Source organism: Stegastes partitus, unplaced genomic scaffold, assembly GCF_000690725.1.
Source record: "Stegastes partitus isolate 25-593 unplaced genomic scaffold, Stegastes_partitus-1.0.2 Scaffold631, whole genome shotgun sequence".
Taxonomy (NCBI): domain Eukaryota; kingdom Metazoa; phylum Chordata; class Actinopteri; family Pomacentridae; genus Stegastes; species Stegastes partitus.
In genome coordinates this window covers 11,270-37,849 of record NW_007578362.1, presented here as the reverse complement: position 1 = coordinate 37,849, position 26,580 = coordinate 11,270, and the positions used below count along the sequence as shown (strand labels likewise).

Sequence of the window (26,580 nt, the reverse complement as noted above, 5' to 3'; positions counted from 1 at the left end):
AACAGTAGGCTTTCATTTAAAAAGGAGTGATCCGTGTAAAAGATAGCTGCGTTCAAACAAGCAAATTCCTCTATTGAAAGTATAAAAGGCTCCAACTAAGGCAGCTTGTGTTTTAAACTCATATACAGGTACTTTGAAATTGTCATATGTTAAAAGAATCATGTGAAAGTTTTGACACTGTTTTAAAACAGTATAAGCCTCTCTCAGTGCACTACAAACAGTCCATCAAATACCGCTCACATACTTTTACATGGAGTGCACATTTTAACAGGAATTGTGTAACTGAATGTCTCTGGATGAGGGACGACACGCTTTCAGATTTGGAGAACTCAAAAGTCGGAGTTGATGCGGAGCCCTGAAGGCATCTCCAACTGGAGCCGGGCTCATTCACAGGAATGTACACATTTTATTTACATTGACTGCAGTGGTCAGTGAATTAACGGACATTGAATGCAACACGTTGAGCAGTAAAGGTGAGTTCATGTTCATAAATATACAGCTCAGGTATGTTAGTTAGATTATTTAACAGGAAGTTACACAAACATTATGAAACCGACACTTCCAGCTCACGTTGCTTGTAACTCTTGCGTTATTGCATCTTATAAGTAATTAAACCGTGCCACTAGTTAGTCAAGTTAGGTTTGGTTGGTTAGTGCTGTGATTTAACCACGTCGGTAACGAGGCTCTGAAAGCACCGCAGAGTTTGCTAGTTAGGTTAGCTTAGCCAGCACGAGACCAACCGGTGCACCAAATGTGAGTCAAAAATATGACATTTTTAAGTTTCTTTGGATATTTATAAAACTACGCATCAATTAAAACCTAATTAGAGTTTGTAACTGAAATAGTTGAGCAAACTATTTAGTTCGGCATTGACAGAATTCACCGAGAAGCACAGTTTAATAAGATGCTAAACTTTGTCATATTTAGTTGACCTTTAAATGTAATTCAGTGGAGAGTATTAGCTAGCAGTTTGAATTGATTTTAAACTTATTGTCGGTGTCTGGGCTAAATTTTAAAATTTCCAAGTCGTACATGGAATTCTTGAGGTCAACCTTCAGCTCAGTCTGAAAGAAGCCCACTAGTTAAACTAATCTAGATGCTGTAATGGACAACGTAATGGGGCTGATTAGTAGGTTGCTTGATTTGAGTCACGTTGCCTGACGGTGGGCGGGGTGGGGAAGTGGAAAATCACGTTTTTGAAATACCCCATTGTGATTTATTTTTCTTTTCTATCCAAGGAAGGCAGAATGGCAGGTCTGTGGAGATCCTACCAGGCCTTGATGAGCAAATACCCCTGGACGGTGCAGATAGTGACCGCTGGTAAGAATAAACTCTCTGACACATTACATATATCGAACAGCTGCTAGTCTGCACTAAAGAAGCAAATGCAGGCAGCAGGCAAATGTCATACTTCAAACTACAGAGGAGGTGCAGACAAGTTATTTTTATAACACATAAACTACTGTTTTAATTCAGGATAAAGTCAGCCAAGTAGACGTGGCCTCAAAGTTCAACTCCTGGTCATCTCTCGTAACTGTTACTCCAGTTCACATTGGGCCTCAGTTTTAGAATCAACAAAGAAAAAGGCTGTTGAACTGTGGCCAAGATTAGGCACGGAGCATGCAACAAGTAAACAAAGCATAATCAGAGGAAAAGCAGAGCAACTATTTTAAAAAGCTGTTCTGAAAATATGAAACTCTTGCTGCCTTCAGGCCTGCTAAGATTTTCTCCTCCTCATTGAGTAAATGCCAAACTTTTTCAGTCTTTTTCAGTCTTTAGAAAGTGTCAGTCAGAATGAGGAATTATAAAATGCCTATTTTTAGCTTTGGTAACATGAACTTTTGTCAATAAAGTCATTATTTGTAGGATGTGTTTTGTACAACCCAAATGTATGCTGACAGAGATAATTCAAAATAACCACCATTAATGGGTGGGTTACAAATGAAATAAGCAGATAAACAAATATCAGCTGATTTGTTGCGCAAACAAAAAGAATGGCAGCAGCAGAGTTTATTTAAGCGTGTGATTAGGTAACTGTTTTCTAAAAATGTAAACCTTTGTTTATAAATGTACATGTAACACGTAGAACAACATTTTCAGATTCCTCATCATCGCCAAAGGCATGTTACAGCTGTTGTGCATCTACACCTGACAACAAATGATAATCATAATTAAACTCCCTGTGAGTCTGATTACCTGAAGAACTGATTCATATTTTTGTGGTACAAAAGCTGTGGCAGTGCAGCTTTAAACAGCCTGAGGTTTCCAGTTGGTAGTCCAGTTTATTCCCCACTAGATGGAGGCAGATGTCTGATGTACGTGAGCAGCGACTCTTTTGAGGGCCCTGTTTAGAAGATTGAACAGAAAATCCAATTCTTACAGTTTTTGAGTTTGTGGCCTTTATACAGTTTCAAAGCCCTCGTCCTCCAGACTGTAAGACTAAATTTAATTTCACAAGTAAAATAAATGTTAAAACACAACCACAATCAGTCTGCATTCAGAGTCTTGAAAGAGTCTTTCCAGACGGTGTGGTTTTATGACCAATAGGGCAACAGTAAAAAAAAAAAAACATTTTAAATAATTCCTATTTTGTTTGGTGGCTTAAAACAGACTAAGGTTTTTTGTGATAATTTGGGTTTTTCTCCAACAAAAATTGTCCACTCTGTTTGTTGAATTAGACCTATGCTTAGAGTAAATACAACTGATAATAGCAACTATAATTTTTTAGTTTTATTTTATTTAACCATGTGAGTTTCTTGAAGATTAACAGCATCTTTTTTACATAGTGATCTGTCCAGCCTGCCAGCATTACAAGAACAAGGCTCACATATCAAACAATGCTAAGAACTGGGAGCAATGTATAAAGCTTCATACTAGGCAAGGCAAGAAAGCATTTACCAAAACATGCTTCTTAATAAAACTAGGAATGTCAAAATGCTGAAACAAAGGTAAAAACAAAGTAAAAGGCAGCAGATATACATCTGGTGACCTAAGATTATAATTGAAAGATTTATTCTGTGAAGCCTTGCAAAGACTTGTGAGACGTTTGTCCAGAAAAGCCTTATAAATATAGTTTAGAATAAAACCTTCAGCTACTTTGATAGACAGAGTTAAACCTATGCAGACATTGTGCTGCTGCAGCTAGTAAAGCTCTTCTCTGCCTTCGTGCCAGGGACAGCTGTGGCCGTAGACGTTATGTTTTTGGGTTGTCCATCTGTTATTCTTGTGAATACGATATTTCTTAAAACCCATGTGAGAACTTCTTCAAATTTCCTCTGTCTGTTCACTTGGGCTCAATATTAAACCGATTTGAATTTGGTGGTCAAAGGTCACTGTGTCCTCACACAACACATCTTTGGCCATATTTCAAGAACACACCTTTATTAACAAAACTTCTCACAAATGTCTAACACAGGTCTATGCATCGGTGCACCTTGACGTTTAACAAGTCTGTGTGTGTCTCAAGACGACACATACAGGTAGATAAAATCATTTGATTTGGTAAATCTGACGTTAGAACGCCTAGACATTGTCTGAGTTGCATGTTCACTAGCAGAGTGGGGACTAGAGGCCATGCTAGTGACTACCGTTAAGGGACCTGTTGCTGTACATTGTAGCTTCACTGAAGGTCATACCACCCCCTATAAACTACATTAATTTCTGAACATGCATCGGTCACACCGCGACACCCACATCCTCAAGTAAATTCTCAACCTGCAGGCACATTACACTTCACATTTATGGCAAAGAGTGCAGTGAAAGCATGTTGGGTACAGTGCCTTTCCTGTCCAATTTGAAACATTAATAAAGCACCATGTCTCCAAAAACTCATCATGCACAAGAGATCTGTCCTGACAGAGACAAAACGCCAAAAAACAACCAGTGTGTATGGGAAGTGACAAAGATGGTGATGATTAAAGTTTTGGATGCACCTGCATGATGTGCTGGTGCACCTAAATGAAAAAGTTAGCGGCAACCAATGTAAAAAAAAAAGTTATGTGGAGACGTGTAATAGGATAATATGATGAACTGATGACAGATTATACCAAGAAAGATCCAAAGTCAGTTTTGTTGTTACATTAAAATGTTCTGTAAAAGCTCCTCCTGGCCAATGTTAATTATTGCAAAAAATGATTATTGTCAGCATTAAAATTGGAAAGAAAGGTGAGTTGCACTTATAGGAAAGGATTGGGCTACTCAGTGTCTACAGCAACACATTTTGAGGTGTGACTTGATGGGATTTGCACATTTGGACAGTATTTTTTTTAATATGATATTTCTTTGAATGGCTCAACCCCATATTTCTTTCTTTGTTTCTTTGTCCATCACTCTCATGAGACCTGCCAGGTCAGCGACACAGTCACTTCAACCTCCACACACAAACAAAATGTGTGTTTCTGAGCTGTTACTGATTTACTGTCTGTCAAGGTGCGTGAGTCAAAATCACAGAGGAAATGCTTCTGTTTATTCCCCTGAAGCTTTACAATTGACATTTTCTGTTCTACCCGTGAGTCCGTTTGTCCAACCTGACTTGATTTATCGGCTCTCCCGTGAGATTTTAGGGAAAGGTTACCTGTCGTTCAGCTGGGTCTGTGTTATCACACTGTGCTGTCGGTGTTACAGTGGTCCGTGGGCTGCACCAGGTTGCATATTGTTACTGTGGTGTGGATACAGAGCTGGTGGGCTGCAGCTTTTTGCAGATTGAGAGCTTTAGTACTCACAGGCTGAATCCAAAAGGAGATAAATTGAAGTTTAAGTTTCAACAATTGATATTTTATATAGAAATCAATCAAATGACTAAATGTAATGGAAATATGTTTCTTGTTTTGAAAACTTCACAGAGAAGTATCACCAGCTCTGCAGAGCTTTTTAGCCTCTTTGAGATCATGAACTTGATTTGAGAATTCGTCCTCTTCTGTGACAGTAAACGGATTGTGTTTGCACTGTGGTTAAAACAAGAGTGTTGAGGACATTCTCTTGGGCTTTGGGAAACACTGATAGACATTTTTCATCATTTTCTGAAATTTTATGAATCAACCAGCTAATTCATCCATCCATAAAAATAATTGTCAGACTAATTGACAATAAAAATAATTATTACTTGCATGCCTTGTGAATATTTATTTGCTCTAATGTATCCATATTATAATTTGTGTTTTCAAACTTGAATACGACTGAAATGAAGTGATATAAAGTACAGATTTTGCAATTACAAAAAAACATTCATTCATGTAATCATTGACAGCTTTTAACTGATGATCTAGATGTTCCTTCTGTGCACTGGAGTTTCTGCTGTTTCTTCCCTTTTTTTTCTACGCTGTTCATGCTGAAGCTCATCCCCTCAGCAGATCGTTTAGTTTACATCTGTGTGCAAGGTTTATCATCTGTTGATTTGAATCAGGCTTAAAGACCAATGTTACTCTGTGTTTCTGCTGGATGTGTTAATAATAAAACATTTATCAGGGCTGTGTGTCACAATGTGCTCACAATGATGCCTCTTTTTTTTGTTAAATTCTGACACCAAGCCTGAAACTGTATTTTATGTATTTTTATGCCTCTATTGCAAACCATAGCAAGAGATAGCGCAAAGTTTCAAAGCTAGACTCAAACCAGGGACATTGCAGCTCAAGATTGTCATCTGAACCTCTTAGTCACATCAACCGTTGCTAAATCTTGTGCCTTTATTACCCAGATAAATGATATCAGGAGCTTTCTCACAGTAAATCCAACTCTTTACAATCACATCTGCAGTTCTTCCCTCAAGTGAGAGATATCATCAGTCAGTAATTTCCTCAACACTGTAGAATCAGACACTCGGCAACAAACGTGTCCATGTACCAGCATGCTCAGTGGACGGAGACACACTGTGGACTCTGTTTGTCTTCCAGGATCTCTAGTGGGAGTCGGTGATGTCCTCTCCCAGCAGCTGATTGAGAGGAGGGGGTTGGCTCATCACAACGTGCAACGGACGGCTAAGATGATGAGCATTGGGTTCTTTTTCGTGGTGAGTGTCCTCCTGGCTTGTGTTTAAAAGTGTATTTAAAAACGAGTAGGACTGTGGCAAGCTGTGTGATAATTTGACTTTATTTTTCCATAAACAACAAACACACAAACACGTAAAATATTCAGGAAACAAGAAGAAGATGAGATAAATGCATATATCACCTTTTATTATTGACTTTTGATTATTTTAACCACCTAAAACAAGCCTCTAGTCGTGGTCAGTTTTAATTAGAACACAGATAAAAGCAGATATCAGACACAGGATCAGCCGGATGCTCAAGATGCAGATTTTTCATTGAAACAGACACTTCTTCTTCTTCTTGTGTCTGATTATTTGTTTAACACGAGTACATGAATGTAAAGCAAAATGAATATATTCTTGGAAACAGTTTACATCAGCAGCTTCTTAAATCAGGTTTGTAAATCTATGTGAACAGTTTAAATGGTGGTTTAAGGTCCTGGGTTCAAATCTCGACCCTGGATCTTTCTGTGTGGGGTTTGCATGTTCTCCCCGTGCAGCGTGGGTTCTCTACAGGTTCTCCTTCTTCCTCCCACAGTCCAAAAACATGTTGAGGTTAATTGGTGATTCTAAATTGTCCGTAGGTGTGAATGTGAGTGTGCTTGGTTGTCTGTCTCTAAGTGTAGCCCTGTGATAGACTGGTGACCTGTCCAGGGTGTCCCCTCAGTTGGCTGGAATAGACTCCAGCCCCCTGTGGCCCTACACAGGATAAAGCGGTGTATAGATAATAGATGGATGTTCCCCTGTGCATATGTACTCTTTTCCACATGACAGTGTGCATTCATGCCTTTGTACGCTTGTGAATTCCTGTATTCACCAGGCAAGTCCTGTGACAGCTGCACAATTCATTTTCCAAGTAGCACATGTCTTTGCATCACAGTGACGGAAGCAAAGTTTATTTATGTTTCCGTAATCGTCTTACGCTCCACCAGTGAGCTTTCAATGTTATGCTGAAACAACATGTTTACTGGCGGCTATATTTAACTTCATTCACGACGGTTTCATAAGTCATACATCATGTATCAAGCTCCCTCACATAAATAATAAATCCATTTGTTAGTTTAATTCACTTTGTGTGCAACCAGCATGCAGATAGTAATGTTTAAAGACGCCCTCCCATGAATATCAAATGTCCATATGCTGTTTTTTTTTTTTTTTTTTATTCCTTCTATACATGCTAGAAGGCATATCATGAGCAAAATAAACAGTCAGTACCATTGTGCTGATGATGCTCCAAACATGGATTTAGACTTCTGAGGTTTCCATATAGAACGAACCTAAAGAACAAATCCCATCAGTTTGCAGGCTGGGACTTTTTTTAAACATCATTCTTCATCAGCAACTAGCCGAGTTGGACAAGTAAAGTGGTGCAGTTCGATTTGATTTGTGCGTACACCACAGTGTAGTAAATACTAACAGAGACAAAGTTGGTGTGTGCTTTTTCATGCATTCCCTACATTCCTCATTTAACATTTTGTGCAGCATCAGCAACAACGTTTTTCTAATCACAGTGTAGTTAGTGTCTATTTATAAAAGAATGAGTTTCAGAACTAATGCAATGATTCTAATTTTTCCTTCTTTTACTACAAAGGGTCCAGTCATCGGCAGCTGGTACAAAGTTTTGGACAGGCTGGTGGTTGGAGGAACAAAAAGTGCTGCTATGAAGAAGATGCTGGTTGACCAGGTGAGACACGTACACCTGTTGGTCCTCTCTTCTTCTGGTGTTGCTGGTTAAAGACAGACAAACTCAACTGAAGTTCTTCTAAGAGACAAAGTAGAGACAAGCTCAATGATATGATCGTACTCTGTGTATGAGGATCTGTCTTCCACTCGGACTCAGCTCATTAGTTTTGGCTAACAGGGTGAATGAGTCCCTACTGCTCAGATACAGTTTTCTTGTATCAGACTGACAAGAGGAAACTGTCAAGAGAATATAAAGTTTGTTCATTTTTGTACTGAGCTGCTGAGCTGTGAGGGAGAGCTGCCAACCAGAGCCCGAATCTTTAGTGTGAAATGTATCTGTTGCATCTTTTGTACTTTGATATCAGCATAGAACATAATGAAATTACAGATGACCAGTTTTTTTCATTAGTGAGTAATATGCCCATTATTGTCTAGACTAAACAATGTTTGTTATTATTATCTACAGAATATCAGAAAATAATAATAAATAAAACACCCATCACAAGGTGTCATGTTCTGGGTAATTTGTATGTCTGACCAACACCACCATGACTCTCCTTAATTGAGCCCAGTTGAAAATTGCAACATAATAACTTCCAGTTTACACATTAATCACAAACCAATTAAGATGAGGACTCAGTGAACGGTGCTGATAAGAAAACAGTGTAACACAGACAGAAATAACACAAATATTAGACCACACTACATCTCAAAATATATACAATAACTATTTAAACGCACACATTACTGTATATTGTCTTTGACTGATAACGTAAAGTGGAAGAGGACTGCATTTGAAGTGCAGGAATGATTGGCAGAGGAAAACTGTACAGTTATGTTTCATTAAAAGTGATAGAAACAGAGAAGAAGCAGCAAATGCTCATATTTGAGAAACAATTCACATTTTCTTTATAGAGATGAGGCAACATAAATAACATTCAAATAAGGCAAGTAGAATACAATCTGGGTGGCTCATAAGATTTTCTTAACCTTTGGTCTGTTCTCCAGTGGGCACGAAGAGTGTTTCTCCTTTTTACCAAAGAATACACTTGTTCCTCCTCACGAGGAAAAAACAGCTCATAGTTCAATTGGTTCTACATCATTAAATCTAGCCTTCCATGTCAGTTTCACCTGCTCTCGTTTTCTTATACTGCTTTCTTTGTACCTCTGCCTACTAGTGTTAGCCTGGGCCATGTTTTTTAACAAACACAATACAGATAGAAGCCAACGAGCAATGAGCACAGTCAACACACCCTCATCCACACTGTCCCCAACATGACTTTTACATGCAGCACGCAACATATAAGAGCTTTTTCACATCACACTTTGTTGTTAGTGCTGTTTTAACTTCAGCTTAAATTTGTGACATGAACACAGAAGATTAACTTTACTACTTAAACCACAATGCCTGTTCAGACCGTCCTGTCACTGGGATGTTGCGGCAACTGCAGCAACTTGGTATCCTCAAAATGTGGTGCCAGATAAACATTTCTAAACTCCCTTTTAAAACCAGATGCATCTCCTGTATTCTACTAAAGCTGGATTGGCTTTCTCACCTTCAGATTAGCAGAACAAGGCCTCAGGTTCCTCAACCTGATTTCAACTCTTATATAGCTTGTTCCTGACAAACTACACAACAACACACATCTGAACACTAGTGGCTCTTCTACACACACAGCCAGCTCACCAACAGTCGTCATCAAAAGTCTAGATTTTCTCGGTCTCGTTCTTGCTGACTTGGAAGACTACTTCCCTAACAATGTCCGCTTATTGTTGTGCCTCTACAGATGGTGGCTCATGATCTTTAACTCTCTATCGAAGTCCACTGATTTTTCTGTCTCACTAATGACAGACTACGTGGCTCATAGTTTTTACTCCTTAACAAAGTCCACCCATCATTGTGTCGCTCTAACTTGGCAGATCATGTGGCTCATGAGTATTTCTTAACCTCTGCTACGTCCACTTAGCAGCTAATCTGCAGCACACAACATATACGAGCTTTTTCACTTCACACTTTGTTATTACTGCTGTCTTAGTTTTAGCTTAAATTTGGATCATTTTAATTGATTAGGAACATACATGCGTCATTCCATCTCAAATCATCAGGGCCCTTTTGCTCGACCATCTCTGATTGTCTTTAAACTTTTTCATCATAAATTATGTACATTTTAATTTGCCAACTAGCTAACAGCTTAAAGCCAGTAAGTAACTGCAAAAATAAGTGTATAAAACATTTGCGAGAACGATCATTCATCACTGTCAGCTTGTTGTTAATGATATCAATGTTAATTCAAATGCTAAAGGTATGTTTTGATGCTCCATGAATCTAATAGTGTAGATAAAATGAATACAGGACATGAACAGTGGCTGGAAATCACAATATGGTGGAAATGAGCTGCTTGACGGAGGTCTGCGCTCTCCGAGAGGTTTTCTAGTTGTAACCGTGTCAGGACAGATGCAGGTTAAACTAAAAGCACAACAGAACAAGACTTCAGAGCTTTCATCTCTCCTTCTACTGAAATATTTACCGGAGCAAAGGATCCACTCCTACGCTTGAATAGTTATGTGGTCGCAGTGACTCTACGCTGCTCCCTCAGCCTCAGTATGCACAACAGACAAAGTGCCATATGGCGACTTGAAAGATTTAAGGTGATGCAGCTGCAGCGTCTTCATGCGTCAGACCTGAATAGCGGGAGGAAGTCAGCAAACTGTTCATGTAAGTTTCATGTTAGGAGCAGCTCCTCTTCGCTGTGTTTGCCCATGTGAACAACTGAGCAGAGATCAGGGGTTCTTTAGTGGTTTACCAAAGTGAGGAAAGGATTTCGAAATGACTTGGAGCGTCATTAAGTACATCTGCATTCTTTATTCTCAATTCTTCTTCTTTGTTGGTTAGTTTCCACAATGTGGCTAGCAATAGAATCAGAAGAAGTAATAGACCTCAAACAGAACCAACAGAGCCCCGAAAATGCAAAACAAGCCAAATATAATGATCAGAAAATAAGTGGGACGACTCTGGACATGAAACAATGAATAATAGAAGTTTCCAATCAGCTTTTATTGAAACCTTTAGAAACTAAAGATGCACTGAAATAGGGCAATGTTTTTTTAAGTAGAAAAAACTGATTCCTGTCATACAATCAAAAGTCATTGGCTGCACACATAAAGGGGTACATTTTCAACTAAAACTGACTTTAAATGCTTTTTATACTTTTCATGAGCGTGTCCTTATTTTTCTTGTACATGTGCTTTTAATAAACAAACACCTTCATTCAGTTTATCATCTTGAGAGTTCACACATCTTTTGCACTCAGCCAGTTGAAGCTTTAGTGATTTAGACAGTGATTCTTACAGCCTCTTTAAACTAGTGCCAGGGACACTGTCCCTTAATTCTTACTGATTCAATTTTTTTTGTCAAAACACACTGATTAATTGCATCAGTAGCATTAAATAAATAATCGCTGTGAGACACTGCAGTTCAGTGACAAACCTAGTTGGTTTTCCTTCTTTTTCATCTTTTGATTTCTTCTTCCCTCTCTTCCAGTGATGGTTTTATCATCAGCTCTTCCTTTCTCCTCTTGTTTGTGTCGTTCCAGGTGTGTTTCGCTCCGTGCTTCCTGGGAGCTTTCCTCTGCATCTCTGGTGCTCTGAACGGACTGACGGTGGACCAGAACATCGCCAAGCTCAAGAGGGTGAGGGAGCTTTATTCCAGGAGCACATCGTGGTGTATCACAGCATTATTGGTCCCTTTGTGTCACAGCTTTTAGCTGTTGGTCCTCACAGCCAGGAGGTTGGTTGGTGTGATTTCTGTACAGCAGTGATCAGATCAGACACTCTTAGTTAAACACAGTAGGTACTGAATTTCTACCAGTGCATGCTCCTTAAAGTTTCAATCACTGTTCACCTCAGTTTAATCTGGAATATTCATGTTGACCTCAATTTCTCCAGAGAGTGAATCCTTTTACAGATATCATGTCAGTATGGGGGCTGCAAGGTGGCTCGGTTCACAGCAAGGTCGCCGGTTTGCATCCCGGTGAGGACACCCAGGATCTTTCTGCGTGGAGTTTGCATGTTCTCCCTGTGCAGCGTGGGTTCTCTGCAGGTTCTCCAGCTTCTCCCACAAGGTCCAAAAACATGTTGAGGTTAATTGGTGATTCTAAATTGTCTGTAGGTGTGAATGTGAGTGTGCTTGGTTGTCTGTCTCTAAGTGTAGCCCTGTGATAGACTGGTGACCTGTCCAGGGTGTCCCCTGCCTTCACCCTGAGTCAGCTGGGATAGGCTCCAGCCCTCCATGACCCTAGTGAGGATTAAGTGGTGTATAGATGATGGATGGATGGATGTCAGTATGGGTTGTGTTCTTATGAAGCTGTCTCAGAGGTTGGAACCAGGTATGGACTCACTGCAAAGTTTGGAAACATTTCTGTGTCATCTAAATCAAAGTTAATGCATTTGGTTCAAAAGTTGTAGAGAAGTCATTAAAATCTTCAGTCTCTTTTCAAACAGCATATACTACTTGGAGAATCCTCTTGGATCTACCACATACTCTGTATTCTGAGTGTGAACAGTTGCCATCAGACAGACGATACAGAGCTCAGCGGGGCACATTTAGTCAAGTGGACCTGTATTAGTGAGAATTTTAAGCATGTCACTCAGTCATGTCTTCTGTTTGCAAGTGTTGTCTGCCCACATGTGCTGACAGGTTTAGCTTTGCAGAATCTAAAGGAGATTTTCTCATGGGGACAATTATCACCCCCCCATCCGTCAATTCAGCATCAGGCCAAGACAAGCAATAGATTACTTTATTGTGTTTGTATGTGTGGCAGTCGACAGAAGTTTCCACTAAGTGAACTCTCGACTGACTTGACTGAAGAAAGATGCTAAAACTCAATGTGGTGTGAGGAGTTGTTTCAGTCTGTGTGCTACTGAGCAACTGTCATCAGAAGAGTCTTTCAACTCCACTTTCATTTTTAAGCTCTCCTGAGGGCTCCATCGGTACGATAGTGATGCAGGTGAAGTTGTTTAGTTCATCCTGGAAATCTTTCTGTGTATCCACATTACCTTCACTGGAGGTAAAAGTTCAGTGTTTGACCTGATCTGCCCTCAGCTCATTTTTTATTTATGAATGTTACATTAAAGGTACAACTCAGACTGTACTGGTGTATAGCGAGAGAAAGGGAGGATTTATACAGTAAGACACAGAAAAAGTAAGTCACCGTACATGAAAATAATTTATTTTAAACCTAACAAAATGAAAAATAAAACATATATTTAAAATGTAGATGGAAAAAGGCTTCATTTTGTGCAGTAGCAGCAGAAGCCACAGTCTTTTTCATTCACTCCTTTTGTTTTTCAGCTGCAGTATTCATAAAAGACGACATTTTTGACAAGAGCGTAACCTTCAAGCAGTAAAACTAGATTCAGGACTTGACACAAATTGGCTGGAGAACAGTGTTTTTTCTACACATCGCTCAGGTAAATGACGGAACACAGAGAGGAAGTTTGGTTTTCTTCGTAGGTGCAGTTTCTGACCTCCAACACTCACCTCCCATTATTAATAGAAACTATTTCCTGTGATGGAGGAAGAAACGAGAGAGAGGGAGGGACTGTGGAAATAGCTGGAGTGACTCATACCTTCATATATACGTGTGTGTGTGTGTGTGTGTGTGTGTTTGTATGCCAGGTCAGAGCTAACTGTCATCTTGTGCCAGCTGCTCAAACGTCCGTCAGCGCCTTGCTTACCCAACGTTCCGCTGATCACCATCAATTATTTACAAAAGGAGAGGCGTGGACCTGAAAGGCCAACCTGGTAAATGTCAGAAAGGACAGAAAATAAATGACAAATGTGCTCATTACAACGAGGCCCGGCAGTGAGGAAATGTGAGATGAAAATTAATGGAGGCCCCGACCAGACAGCCGACTGATTGTTAAATCAGCTCAGAGTTCCAGTCGAGACTTTCTTGTTTACCTGTTTTGACTTTACCTGCCACCGAGCCGGCTCACTCTTGCGCTGTATCCCAGTTCTATTGCTCAGATTAAATATAATAAGTTTTGTGTGTGCGCACATACAGCTGTACTGCTAAACTGATGAAATCAAGTGTGTTCAAAGATGCTGGTGTGCACACAACAGTTGCTTGTTTACGGTGTTATTAGGCTGCATGATGCTTAAAAAAGACTTCACCAAATGACTTGAGTAATCTATTTGGAAAGAATGAGTCATTTTTAGAATAACTGAGGCGATTTTGTACACTTTAAAAAACTTTCTACTGTCGGTTGAAACCTGTCTCATATGGCAAAAGCATGTGAAATAGTTTATAGCTGTGCATACAAAGCAAAATCATTGTGTGACCTCATGTGGTGATTGTACTGCTGACAGAAAACCTGTTTTTCATCATCATCATCATCTTTTCTGTAGCCAAAATATTTCCATACGGCCCAAATGATAATCACAGCGATTTTTATGAATGTTTCAGTTTTGAGAGAGCTTATTTATTACAATTAGTCACTGATTTTAGAGACAAAATACTTCTATTGCGCTCTCACAATTAAATAAACAGAGCTCTGCCTACATGCCGTGTTATATTCCTGCTAATGTACAAATGTGCAGCAGAATACTTCACAAAATGAAAAATGTGAATCAGATTGTACCCAAAACTCCTCACTCGTTAACCATCTGCTTGTTAATAGACACTGCAGTTTAACCAAGTGGGTTTGTCTTCATAGAGAGCTTTCCAATAGTTTTCTATGAGAGGTGCGTTTTTAAATTTCAGCATCACAGTCGATCATGTTCATCTAACTGAGAATCCCAAATCATGATGAGCCTTGCAATCGATGTTTCTGCATTTCTTTTTTTTCTTTTTTTCTTTTTTGTAACCAAATTTTCCTTTTCAGTGTTTCTGTCCTGTTAAAGTTAAAGTAAGCTTTTGACTCCAGATGTATAGATGTATAGATGTTACAGGCTGCGAAGTGAACCTGCACTGACTGCACTTTACTCAGCAGCTGCAGTTATTCAAAGTTATGTAACTTCAAATGGCCCTGTAATGGTATATGATGAGAACAGGCTGCCTGAAGAGACTCAGCCGGCTGCATAAAACTTCTACATGTATTTACTCATTGCTTTGATACACAGCTTTGTAGTCGGGAGAAAAGGAAGTAATCTGGATAAAAGGAGATTGTAGAATTTAATGTGTCACAGTTATGATTCGGGGGTCTTATCCTAGTTATCTCATCCTGCAATGAGTCGAGGTTGCAAGATAAGAATAAGAAATCTCATCAAACTAGTAAATAAATCTAAACAAAAATGAATGAAAATGAATTATTAAAGTTAGTTAAACATGACGTTCATCACACAAGATGCAGGTTTTTCAATGCATTCCAAGCTCAAGGTGCTCAACAAGGCTTTACTAGTGTTTTAAAATTACAGTACCTATGAGGCAGGATCCTGTACCCAGATCCCCCTATCCAATATGAGTTATGGTCACCCTTTTCAAGACTCTGAAGTTTGCAGGTTTGATACAAAGTGCCGTGGAAAGGAAATGTTTGGTGTGAGCACTCTTTGCCTTTAAAACCTCACAGAATCTTCACACAGCTTTGCAGAGTTCTTCTAGATACTTATCTTGTTTTTCAGTAGATTCAGTGTGTCTCAGTGTCTTCTGTCTCTTCATGTGATCACTGACTGACTCCACAATGTTGACATCAGAGCTCTGTGGGCGTCAGACCATCTGTTGCAGAAGTCCTTCTTGTTCTTGTTGCTGAAGATAGTTCTTTATGACTCTGGCTGTGTGTTGTTGTCCTGCTGCAGAACCAGTCAGACAACAATATGACGTGATGGATAAGAATCTAAACACCTTCAGTACCTAAAACTTTTTGCACAACGCAGAATTTCTGTACCAAAGTGGTGGAGAGACTGACAGTAGAATCACTCCAGATAGCGTGGGTGAAAAAAGAAAGAAAGCACAGGAAAAGCAGGAGGACTTTCTGTAAGTAAAGTAACAGAGAAATAGTAATTAAACACGACTAACTGCTATGAAAGCTCTGGAGAGCAGAGACAACATGAAACTTAACTTCCTCACTACCACTTTTTACCACAAAGACCTGGGGAAAAAACGATTCAGGGAGATGAGTCATCTTACTGTTAGATAAGAAAATTAATTAAAACGATATGTAATTTGGAATTTGTTTGAGCTTTTATCAGATGAAAGCGGCTTCTTCTTATTTTTCTGCTTTGCATTCTTTGAGAATAATCAAAATTAACATTTATTCAAGTTGATTATATTTTTTATTATTTTACTTACTCACCTACAGCCCAATGAAAATATTAATTTAGTGTTGAATGGGAACTCAATTTTGGGCAAAGAAAGTTAAATCAAAATAGTTCGTATTAAACTATTAAATAAAATGTTGCTTTTATTCAATTTAACCAGCATAAATCCCTAAACCGCTAAACTTTACTAATATTTTGCACTGTATCTGCATAAACTGCAAACAAGCAGCTTAGAAACCTCTGGAAAAGGTAGGAAATGTCTCGCCTTGTGCGAGGGGGAAAGATTTTGACGTAGTTTCACCTCAGGTGGTCAAAGTAGCTTGTTTAGCCGTAATTAGAAAACGGGTTCACCCTGGAAAAAAAGGCAGAAAAGAAATTGTAACTGGAACATTGGCTTGTTGTTTTTATATGCTGGGACACGTTGAGGTGACCTTTAAGTTGATGACAGGGAATTTGTGTGGCAGTATTGTGTGTGTGTGTGAGAGAGAGAGAGAGTTTGTGAATGAACAACACACACCTTTCATGTTTACTGTTTTCATGTGGGGCTGTAAAGTCTGCGTCTACAACCCTTAGTTTCATCATTTCAGTTTGACTTTATACGACCCACATTTCCACTTATTTCAAGACATATTTTGAATTATTTTCATGCGTGTTCTCAGTGTGTTTGTCCCGTTAACATTTAGATTCTTTCCCATTCACATACATTTGAAACATGTTAATGCTCTACATAAGTATGAACTTTCTGATGATGTGAATCGACACTAAGCGAAAACTAAAGTTCTGCAGACATGCTCGCAGCTCAGGGAGGAACAATAGTCCTGTGAGCTACATCCTAACATTAACACCACCTTAGTTTAGTGCATAATCATTAACCTTGCCGTTACTTCAGTCAGAAACCAAACAATTTGAACAAGTTTGGGTCTAAAGGTGGAGCTAGGTGAGAAACTAATCACCAAACCTATTAGAGTTCATCCTGAGGGGAGCATGAATGTTTGTACCTCATGTGGCAATTCACAGCTATGGAGCACAACCACCATCAGTGTAACACAGGCAGGTACTTGTCTGTTAGTTCATTTAGTCTGTAATGTTTCAGCACCACGTACAAGGTGTGGTCTTGATATTTCAGAACCAGTACATTTATTCTTTCACCTTTTATATCTTAGCTTCATATCAGACACCCAGTGGAGGTTTTTTTGGAATGAGCTGCAATGTTTTTATCTATAGAATACAGTGGTTAATGCTATGGAAAGTTGTTTTTAGTTTGTTTGCTGTTTTTTTGAGGGCACTGTATAGATCATATACCAGTTTTATACACTTAAATAAAGTGGCAGACAGGAAACACTGCTGAGTAAATAGGGAGTTATTTCAGGCCTTGTCCACACGAAAACTAATATTTTCCTCCTCTGTCCTCATGAATTGTTTAACAAAATATCTCCAAACACAGGAGAACACAAAAATGGCTGCAATCACTCTAACAAACCTCCTCAGCCACATCATCAATACAAAACGTAAAGAAAGCAGTGTGTATCTGCTCTGGTTGTCGTGTTGTTTTAGGCACATGCACATTACACAAGACTTGGCGTGGTTGAATTGTGGTGTATCATCGTTGTTTCTCAAACTCCGTGGCACATTCCCACATGGATACACAAACCAATCTTTCAAAATCTTCACTTTAGAAGGCACGTGTGGGCCTCTACCCAAACATAGAGGGATGTATTCGTGAAGCAAGACATCTGCATTCGTGTGGACAAAGACAGAGAAAGGTTTAAGCACGAGGACGTTGACTGGTTTGGGACTTGCAGTGACACAGTGTGTAACCGGACCTAGTGACCAGTGAGTGCCACCACATGGAACACCCTAGCAACCACTTGGAAAACAGCTTAACAACCACATCATCCTAGCAACCATCAGACCCACACCCTGGCAACACCAACACACTGAGCAACACCAAACAATCTCCAGTACAATCAGTGATGCTCCAGCAAGTTGTTGGCTTCAAGCTTCACTTTAATTTCTTGAATAAATTTAACGAATTATACATTTTTTCTAGCTATGTTGGAGGATGAACTCAATAAGTACAGAGCTAGCTTCACTTGATTTGCATTTCCTGAGCTTATATGAATCCATCTTTGATATGGAGTGTTATTTTAAAGGTAGAGGCTGTGATTCTGGAGAACAGTTGTTGATATTGAGCTCAGTAGTAGGTATGTGCCATATTTACTGCCCTCTTTTCTCCATCTCCTTTAACCCCGTGGATCAGTCTGTTTGTTTCCCTGTATTCTATTAGTATTGCTGACTCTACATTTAAAGAGTAAACTTTTCTCAGTGCTTCAACTATCTATAGGAGTCTTACAAAGATGTGGATACATGCGGGTTACTTGGCCAGCTACTGAGATTCTTGGCTTTCACAGTCCCTTTAACCTCGATTGTTTTGGATTAAAACTCCCCTCCAACTGGAGTTTCAGCACATCACCATCCCTCACTTCGCCCCCCGCTGGCAGTTTCAACAGGGCAGAGGTTTATACCTGAGCAGGAGGCCTGAAGCTCCTGTACGGATATTAAACATCAACACACACTCAACTAGCAGCAACTACCAACACACCTTAGTCAACAACTGGAGACAGCAAAGGTCTATCATGTGTGATTGAAAAAGACTTATTTACCAGGTATATTATCTTATCATTCACAGTTATAATACATGTTTTCTCTCAAGATGTCTTCCATAAAGCTGCTGCCAGCAACGGAGGAGCTCAGAGAACTGACCTCATGTTTCATGGATGAATTTACTCAGTGACAGGTGCCGGTCTGACAGTGAATGTGAAATAAAATATTCATCCATAAACAGGAGCTTGACAACAAACATTACTGAATTATTTACCCAAACTTGTAATCTGTGCTTCAAACTGCATTCGTTTCCGGAGTCAGAGGGAGTCGTGCAAACAGTCAGCTGAGATTGTTTTGATGTTGAACTGATTGAATTCTTAGCAAATTATCTTGTATTAAAAGGTGCTTTTAACAAACTCAGGAGCTCGTTTTAGTGCTAAAATACTTTGTACTAACTCAGCTACTTATCAGCTCCTGTTAGCCTGAAGTTGTTTTGTGAAGATTAAAAGTGACATAATTCATTATGATGCTAATACAACTACGTTTCTCTCTTTGTTCACAGGACTACACAGATGCACTGATCTCTAATTACTATGTAAGTTTTCCCTGCAAGTACATTATTTTATATGTAGTATATTTTATCATTTTTTGTAAATAGTGCATCTAAGTGTTGCCTGTTTGTTTCAGCTTTGGCCTCCAGTCCAAATTGCCAACTTCTACTTCATTCCCCTCCACCACAGGTGAGACTTTTACGGCTTTATTAATATACTCATGGTTGGATCTAATCTTGTGAAGTTTGTGTATTTTATGTGTTTTAATCTGAAATCTTAGAGTAAAAATCAGTTCAGTTTTTGTTGGTTTATGTTTGTTCTGTGTGTGTTCATATTTGGAACAACAACATTGTACATTTTTTTTGTGATTCATGTTTCATGTGTGAAAATCTCTTTATTTGTCCTGAGAGCTGCTGTTATTATTGTCTTTAAAACCTCCCCGTCGACGAAACTCTCAGACGCCCCGGTGATCAGATTAAACACGTCACATTTCCTCCTCCTTGCAGGCTGGCCGTCGTCCAGGTCGTTGCTGTTGCTTGGAACTCCTACCTGACCTGGAAGGCCAATAAGATGTGAAGGATGATCACAAGTCCGGACTGTGCTGTTGTTGCTGATGATGAAGAATTTACACTCATTTGTAGTGCTTGTGTGTGTGACATGGACCTAACTTACTTGAGGCCACTTAGTCTTGTGGTATTTCCAATGTGTAAAGCTGTGACTGAGTCACACGTAAAGGTCGGGAGAAAGCGCTTGTCTGCTCTGAATGACAAATTCACACTTGAAAGTCAAACTTGCATTTGCAGAAATGTCTGTGAAAGTTTGTTATTTATGGAAATGGGATTTGGCAGTGGTGCTGACACACACACACACACACACACACACACACACACACACACACACACAGAGATACATTAACACCTACTGGTTGCAAATGAAACTTCGATTACATGTTTACCGTATTGAAATGATTGTGGAGGAGGTCAGAGGTTATCATGTTCTGTCTTATAATGAAGAAAAATTCTCCTCATTCACTGCTTTAGTCTGATTTTAACTGAAATGTTTGTTTTCTTTACTTTCTCCTCACCTGAATCACCGAAATACTTTGACTTTAGTTAGTTTTCTGCATTTGACAATCCTCAGGAAAGGCTTTTTGTAATGGTACTGTGAAAATTGTCTTGGTCATGAAACTTACAGTCTTTACCTATATTATACCATTTATTTTTATTTGTTCAAGGTTGCAATTTATTTAGTTTGTTGAGACTCCTGTGGGTGAAATCCAAACACATGACAGTAAAAAAACAACATGTTTTAGTAAAGAACGTCTTCCTCTCTCCTGCTAATGGTATGACAATGAAACCTGATAGTTTTTCGAGATTCAGCTGATGCGATCGATTTGTTCTCATGTCTTTCATGTTAAACTGGAAGGAAACTGTTACCCTGCCTCTGTCCAAAGATAACACTTACATACACATTCTTGCTTGTTTGTTCAGTTCATACAAAAACCTAAGGTTGGTTCTTGACAGGGTGCAATAAGTTCTAACAGATTCCACACAGTCTTGTCGCTTTTACATTTTAGTTTTTGTATGGATTAAACAAACCTGATACAGGCCAGTGTTCAGCCCTCTTTCCAGAGTTTGTTGTAAGCTAAACTAACCAGCATCACAGTTGGTGACAGACAGTGACATCAGTCTGTGAGAAAGAGAACAATCATGTTTAACAAAGTGTTCCTATATCCGTGTCATTGATTTTATTTCTCTGTCAAACTCGCTGCTGAAGATTCACCTCTAATTACCAGAATAGGTCGAGGCTGTTCAAGTGTAGATTTTTCTGTTCTTCCTCAGTACACACAGAACCTTTATACTCACAATGTGCGCGTCTTTGATAACAAAAAGGGCATCTCTGGTGTACAAGCCAATAAAGTTTCACATGAGTTGATGTCAATGGTTTGTTTGACCTCGCTAACTTTAGTTGTGGAGGGATGGGGTTTGTTTGGAGGGAGATGTGGAGGCTGCTGAGCCGGGCTGCCAACCAAATTAACGGCACACACGCTTGGACTGTATCAGGGAAAAGCAAGCGGAGAACATCTGACGAATCCACTGAAAATCCGCCAAGTAGCGTTCTTCCCCCCGAGGGATAATGAGCCTCTCCCCAGAAACCTGGAATTCATTTTTTGATTCAGCACCTAGACGGGCTGTGTTTTAACGTGAAGCCAAGGTAGTCATCTGAGGAAGCAGTGCAGAGCCTTGTTAGCAGTCTGACCTGTAGACGAGGTGCTGGAGCTGATAGCTCGGTTCAAATAATCATCTAAATGTAGTAACGCCATATTAAACTGCGCTGATGATGTCAAGCAGGTTGAAGACAGAAAAAGACACACTGTAGATATGAAGTGTTTAGCCTTGAAAATGCCTGCGATAGCAAAGTAAATGCTGCATTTAAAGCTTCCTGACAAGAATTCTATTTTAAATTCTTCATTTTCCATCTGATTTAAATACATTGCTTAAAAGTGCAGTGATGCTCCACTCATTTAAAGCCAATTAAAACATTTAATATATTGATCATTTGAAATATTTATGTCTAATTGAGAGAAAGCTGGAATATGTATCATTACAAGAATCAACATCAAGGGATCAGATTAAATTAAACCAAAATTACAGTTGTTTAAATGACACGTTTTGCAATCTACTGCTTTGTATGATTAATGATATTTAAACAATGACATACTGATATCATGTTAATAATACACATATGATAAAATTATAAATAGCACACAGCCAGTGACTCTGCTTGACACTCCAACATAGTAGGTGGAAGTGTTGTAATGTAATGCTGGCTGTGGTCCACTTTAAAACAAAAAAAGAGAAAGATAATGTAGTAACTGGCTCATAGATTGTGTATAAAAGATGAAGGTCTAAAAACTGAAGCCAATGAACAAGTGTCTTAAACCTGCATTATTTCAAACAGCCAGCAGGGGGCGACTCCTCTGGTTGCAAAAAGAATCCTGATTGTATAGAAATCTGTGAGAAAACAACAACATTTACAACATTATCCTGAATAATTTATGGTCTCAATTACTAGATTGAGGAATTTCTTAATATGTCATGGTTTTCATTTTGTATCTTATGCTCCCATATAAAGAAAAAGAGATCATAAAATAAGGTTTGTTTTCTTGTGATTGACAGGGGGCTATCATATCCCCATGAGTAGTGTTAGATATACCGCTCACTTAGTACATCTGGTTTCAAAGACCAAGACGACGGCCAAATACTAAACTTGAGGCTTCAAAACAAGAACAATAAGCTGATCTTTTATATATTTTGCTGCTGCTGCTGCTGCTGTGCAAAAATAATGCCAGATAAGATCACGCATGAAAGCAAGATGCTCTACTCAAACCTAATAGTGATAAATAATACTATCGTAAATGCTTTTCGCCATGATAAACATGCAGTGAAAATCTGGTATTGCGACAAACCTAAACTACTTTGCTGCTCACTTCAAACCAGTGAGAGAAAATAAACCAATAAGCAGAAAACTTCGTTGTAGTCAAGTCAGACCCCAGGTATCATAGTATAAAAATGATGTGGGGACAATCAAGGATTTGTAATAACATTTTTCAATATTAGTGGATTCTTATGTTCTTCAGGCCTTAAGGACATTTCAGGGGCTTTTGAGTTCTTGGTGGGGAAAAGTGTGCCTTTAATTACAAAATCAGAGAATGCACACAACATGTACTGTAACCCTGTGTTTGATCCTACTGGATTTGTCTCCCTGCATACAGAGTAAAGAGCATAACTTCAAAATTCAAAAATTACCAGCAAGTCCAACTTTAACATGTGGGTTACTGTACCAGTGTGAAATGTTTGGGGGTTAAACTGCATGTAAACACTTGTAGTCTTTTGGTTTCGTCAGCCTATAAGATGTAAATAATGTGTACCACTAGTTGCAGGCAGCTTCAGCACCATGGAGAGCTCCCACTTTCATTCATTCTGTTTTAAAGGGATTTTTTTTTTCTGTTCACAGCTTATGTTTTGTCTTTAAAATGTGTTTTATACTCATAGTTCAGAGGTAACACATGGCAGCCTTACTCTGTAGCACAACCTAGTCAGAAACATTAGATTCCTTAAAGTCAGGTGGATGTGAATTTAGACTCTGATTTATTGTGTTTTGCCTCTTGTTGCATCACTTCAGCGCTCTGGTTCCTGCAAAGACACCTTTACCTCCTAATTTTCCACTTTGATTTCAGCTTGTCAAAGTCATTGCCTGATTTCAATGCAGTGCAGGGTTATGATGATCCAATATTTCCCGTCACAGGCTCTAGATTGATCACATTTAGTCCAAGGAGCTCCTCATTCAGAATACAAGAGGATATTCAGCTCGGTTTAACTGACTTAATTTCGATATTTTATCCAGTTGAAGAGGGAATTTGAGGCAAACACAGACCCACACACGTCATTTACACACAAAAATAATCTAGGAGTTTCATAATGTGAGAAAAAATTTGGGCAGTGGCCAATCCCTCATCTTAGCAGCCCAGAAACCCCCACAGTGACACCTCCAAGAGCCCCTCTGTCTTCCTGCACCCCTGGGAGAGAACCTCATCCCACCTCATGAGCCAACTAGGATGGAAAAGAAATAAACCTGTTTATTCTGTCCATCACAGCTTCCCCCAGCTGTCCCTCGGGACTGCACTGCCTCGCGTCTCGATAGTTGTCCAGTTTCCAAACCGGTATCTGTGCTCGCATTGACGTCAAAGGAGCAGACTGGATGTATAAAACCCTCCGGTCCTCTCCAGTCGCCGCTCACAGGGACGTTTCAGACTGGTACCGACCTGACAGCTCACCGGCCGACCACAAAGTCCAGCTGCAGCATCTGGAGACAATAAAGTAAGTGCTGCGACTCTGATACTTTTTTCTTTTTTTTTCTTTTCAGTGTAAAGTTTCGGTGTCTGGAGACATGACAGATAGAACTCAGATAGTCATCTGATCGTGGCCTTTTGACTGAACTGTGTTATGGCAAATTAAATGCACGTAATAGAAATTATATTTTCTTCTTTCTTTCTTTTTTTGCCCCTTTTTGTCTTTTAGCAAAGTTTAATTTTCTTGAAGATGTAAGAGTTTCCTTAATTTGCATTTGGTATCTTATTGTCTTGCAAGAAAGATTTTACTGGATTTGAGGTTAATTTAAATGTTAAAGCTATTGCTTTTCTAATTATGGACTAATTTAAACTATTAAAGTTGTCAGAATTACTGACCAAATTCAAGTTTGCTGCTTGAACAGATCAAGATTTAGGCTTCATGAAGTCTGAAAGTGTAAAGTGCAACTTTGGGCACCAAAAACTACTAAACGCATTTGTGTGAACCGTCTGTACATCATTTTATCTTCTTAATTCCTCTGGTTGCAGGACATGAAGCCAGCCCCCCTGCTCCTGCTCCTCTCCTCGGTCCTCCTCTCATCACACCTCCGCCCTGCCGCCGGCCGACCGCGCACCTTCCCCGGCTGGCTGGATGGCAGCGGCCGCCTCCAGCAGACGCAGCAAATGGACGAGGTGCTCCTCAGAGCGGCGGCCGCCGGTGACAGCAGCGCCTCAGATCTGCTGAGCGACAACATCCTGAGGTTCCTCCAGAGGAGGAGCCCGGACCACCTCCAGCTGCTCCCGCCTGAAGAAGAAGAAGAAAGCGACGATGAGGCGGTGAGGACCGCGGCGCAGCTGCTGAAGCGCAGCGAAGAGCCGCCGCTGTCCATCGACCTGACCTTCCACCTGCTGAGGAATATGATCCAGATGGCCAAGATGGAGAGCCAGAGAGAGCAGGCGCAGCTCAACCGCAAAGTGCTGGACGAGGTGGGAAAGTAAAATCTCTTCTCATTTTTCTTTCTTTTCTTTTTTGCCTCGATCAAACAGCCCAAACCGCTGTATCAGTATTCCAGACCTCTGACATGAGTTTTTGTTCGTGCGCCTGCCTTCCTCTCCACATCATTTTACGCACAGATGGTGCCATTTTACGCATCACAGCAACCGCCAGTAAAATGTGTGTTTTTTTTTTTAGTGTTATTTAAAGACGTTGTTGAAAATCATGGAAAAGGACTTCTCAGACCCCTCACACCAGTCCACTGACCTCACCCACTCCTCACCCTTCAGACACACAATCCCCTCAACACTGGACTTTCGGTGGACTCGCGGCAAAAGGGAAACTGTCGCTCATCGTGCCATTTTCACTCCTTTGACTTTGAAATCAACCATCCTTTTCAATTTGTGTCTGAAATAAGTTGCTTTACTGGTTTGTGTGAATATGTGTAAATGTTACCAGAAACAAAAAGCTGTTTGCTTTACAGTTTGACTTTTAATCTGAATTTCTTATTCGCAAGTAAAACCTATTTCTTCTCAGCAGAGGGGATGTCCATAGTGTAAATGTTGTGGCAGATTCAAATTGGTCCTGGCAAACAAATAATTACAAACCTTCTGCTAGTTAACACACACATTCTCCAGTGTGCTGGAGGATAAACTTCAACTTCAAACACTTAAACACCTAAAAATAAACTCTGTTCTTTCATAAACTTATAATAGACTGAGGCTACAAATTAGTACAAATTAGTATTATAATAATTAGTCAGACTAATTCAATTAGGCAAACTACAAATTTATGCACAGCCCATTGCTGTGCTAACATGGTCTGTGGTGTCTTTAAATGTTTAAGCATACAGTTAAGTTTCTGGACTCCTTTTTCTAAGAATTAGGAAGCCTTCCTCCATCTGTCAGTTAAAGTGGAGACTCAGTAAACTCACTGTTGTCTCTCCCACTCAGTTGCATCACTGTCACCGCATCTATTGGGCAAACTTGATGGACAGATTGATGGTCATCTACACTTTCCTTCCTTTCATTATCTTTTCAGGTCCCTTTACTTTGAGCGGGAGCACTATCACTTGTACTGTATCAACTGTAGCATGCTAACCTACAAAAAAAAAGAACAAAAAAAGCTTTATTTTCCTGTAAACATTACTGTCTGACACCTGATCACATTTGTCTTTGTTTTAGCAAAAGAAAAGAAAAGCTTTTTGCCATTTATATTTTGTAATAAAAAAGTTTGAAGTAAAAATTATTGCTTTTGATTCCGTTATTGTACTCACTGTGTGTTAATTATGAAATACAAGTTTTTTGACTGCTGTTTGGTTTAAGTGTCATCAAGTGTTGAAAACGTACCTACAGGGGCAGCATGATTAAAGGACTCGAACCACTGTCATCTATTAGCTGATTCAATTCAAGTTTAGTTCAGGTATTCATGTCCCCCAGAGGAGGATTCCCTCTGATGATGGTGAACTCTGTGACCTTTCATGTAGCGCCACCATCAGGTCAAAGTTTTCACTTCATCAGCTCAGGGTGACTGTAAACCACCAGCATCAGGTCAAATATTCTCAGTAAACACAGGATTATTAAGACATAACTATCTGATTAATTCACTGAGCAGATTGGT

The 26,580-nt window shown here is 39.5% G+C and overlaps 2 protein-coding genes across 2 annotated transcripts; both read left to right on the top strand.

Annotated features, from left to right (window-relative positions):
- The first annotated feature begins 369 nt into the window (after window positions 1-369).
- On the top strand, window positions 370-20,339 carry mpv17 (mitochondrial inner membrane protein MPV17). Its single transcript, XM_008289673.1, has 8 exons — window positions 370-473; window positions 1,239-1,320; window positions 5,889-6,004; window positions 7,614-7,706; window positions 11,299-11,394; window positions 19,129-19,161; window positions 19,254-19,306; window positions 19,624-20,339. Exons 2-8 carry the CDS (start codon window positions 1,248-1,250, stop codon window positions 19,691-19,693), a joined length of 534 nt encoding a protein of 177 aa, XP_008287895.1. The 5' UTR covers window positions 370-473; window positions 1,239-1,247; the 3' UTR covers window positions 19,694-20,339.
- Window positions 20,340-24,518: 4,179 nt separating this feature from the next.
- uts1 (urotensin 1) lies at window positions 24,519-25,064 on the top strand. The gene has a single exon (XM_008289672.1). It carries the CDS (start codon window positions 24,519-24,521, stop codon window positions 24,963-24,965), a length of 447 nt encoding a protein of 148 aa, XP_008287894.1. The 3' UTR covers window positions 24,966-25,064.
- The last annotated feature ends 1,516 nt before the right edge of the window (window positions 25,065-26,580 follow it).